This window comes from Cavia porcellus, unplaced genomic scaffold (assembly GCF_034190915.1).
Source record: "Cavia porcellus strain 051 isolate PalLab524CR breed Dunkin Hartley unplaced genomic scaffold, mCavPor4.1 scaffold_6, whole genome shotgun sequence".
NCBI lineage: Eukaryota > Metazoa > Chordata > Mammalia > Rodentia > Caviidae > Cavia > Cavia porcellus.
The window spans coordinates 74,975,842-74,977,976 of record NW_026947489.1 but is presented as its reverse complement, the minus strand read 5'-3'; the positions used below and the strand labels follow the sequence as shown (position 1 = coordinate 74,977,976).

At 38.5% G+C, this 2,135-nt stretch overlaps 1 protein-coding gene across 1 annotated transcript; it reads right to left on the bottom strand.

Moving 5' to 3' along the window:
- Positions 1-547: 547 nt before the first annotated feature.
- Positions 548-1,486, bottom strand: LOC100730081 (olfactory receptor 1468). The gene has a single exon (XM_013152066.3). It carries the CDS (start codon positions 1,484-1,486, stop codon positions 548-550), a length of 939 nt encoding a protein of 312 aa, XP_013007520.3.
- Between the last annotated feature and the right edge of the window lie 649 nt (positions 1,487-2,135).

Genomic DNA, 2,135 nt, shown 5'->3' with positions numbered 1-2,135 from the left:
AAAAGTTCATTTAGGAGAGCAAGATGAGGATGGGCTTGTGTAACTTCTACTACTGACATGACAAAAGATCATTTAAATCATAGTCATGGCTTTTAAAAAAAGAGCTCAAGAGTGCTTTGTGCTATAATTTGTTTGTTTCTTTTTTATAAGACAGAATCTATTTATGTCTTGTACTCTTATTAACTACTTAGAATAAAATGATATACAATGTGTTATTGTAATTCTCCTTTTATTTTATTATTTAATTTTGTTTTATTTTTCATAAAGTAAAAAATTTGGAAAGAGATTTTTATTAATATATTTTAAATTATGCCATTCAAGCTTAGCAAGACTTAAAAAATGGAAAAGCCTTCCCAGAAGATTAACAGAAAACTTTTATATCAAATGCATATCTCTACTTCAACTGCTTTATTTACTTAACTATGTAGTTTTTCACTTGAACAGAAACTTCTATGGTGGGATGAAAGTCTAGAATAATACTCAAAAAATATTATCAATCTATCTATGGAATAAAATTGTCTAAAAATCTCAAGTGTATCCACCATAGTCAGAAGGAAATTCTCTTCTTATGAAAAACTCTTCCCAAGGCTTCCTTCAACTCTCTGTTCCTCAGGCTGTAGATGAAAGGGTTCAGCATAGGAGTTACCACAGTATACATCAGAGCCATGACAGTCTCCTTCACAGTGGAACTATTGGCTGATGGACATAAGTAGAGACCAATGACTGTACCATAGAACAGTGACACCACAGAGAGATGGGAACCACAGGTGGAGAAAGCCTTATGAAGACTTCGAACAGAAGGGCGCTTGAGAATGGAGGATACAATTCGTGCATAGGAAACAATAATGAGGAGAAATGGAATAACAAGAATGATGCCTCCCATGATGAATATCACCACCTCATTAATACTAGTGTCAGAGCAGGCCAGCTTCAGCAGTGCAGACATATCACAGAAGAAGTGGGGGATCACATTGTCACCACAGAAAGACAATCTGGCCATGAGTAAGGTGTGCAACAGGGCATGGAATGTGGTCAGCACCCAGGACAGCATCACCAGGCACACACACAGCTTGGGGCTCATGATCCTGGTGTAGTGCAAGGGAAAACAGATGGCCACATAGCGGTCATAGGCCATGACCACAAGCAGAAAGCTCTCCAGATCTGCAAAAAATAGGAAGAAATACATTTGGGCCAAGCAACCTGCGTAAGGGATGGATGGGACTTGGCTCTGCATGTTCTTCAGCAACTTGGGCATTGTGACAGAGGAAAAGCAGAGGTCAGAGAAGGACAAGTTGCTGAGAAAAGAATACATGGGTGTGCGGAGATGGGAGTCCAGTTGTATGAGGATGATGATGAGGAAGTTCCCCAGGATGGTGGTAAGATACATGGTGAGGAACAGGCCATAGAACAGGATTTCATACTTGGACTGGAGAGGCAGACCCAGGAGGAGGAACTCTGAGAGGAGAGTTTGATTCCTTCCTTTCATGCTGTCTCCAGCATCTTTAAAACAATAGGATCCTTTAAAATCCAAATATAACTTAACATCAGTCTATGATACATGATCTCCTAAAAGTTCTGCAATAATTTACCCCACCCTCAGTATATAAAGCAACAATCTACAGTCAAGAAATATGTCATTTCACTAAATCCAAATTACCTCTCAAACTTACTTTATTCCTTTCTAATTTGATGTAATAATATTGGCATTTCCCTATACCTTAGAAAACATTCTTACAAATTTGCTTTTGTGGGGACACACTGGTATTTCTAATACTTCAGTTCTGTGTGACTGTGATTTGTTTCTTCGCTAACATCTCATAGATCACCATTTTCTGAGCTTCTTCCTAACACTATCGTTATTCCATAGCTATAGCCCTGATGGTTTGCCTATTCATGTAGCATTGCTTACCACCTAATCTCATGGATGAACATCTATCTTCACTTCATTCCCATCTTCATCTCAGCATACCTTAAATGAAATCAGAACTCACTCTCCTTCCCCAATCCATTCCTCCAGAAAGTAAAGATTATAGTTTCTTAACCCACCCTTTCACCCTTTCCCCAAGGATTGGGGAAGGATTGTAAAACAGATCTGCCATCCCAAACAAACAAGATACAAACAAACAAGATACAAA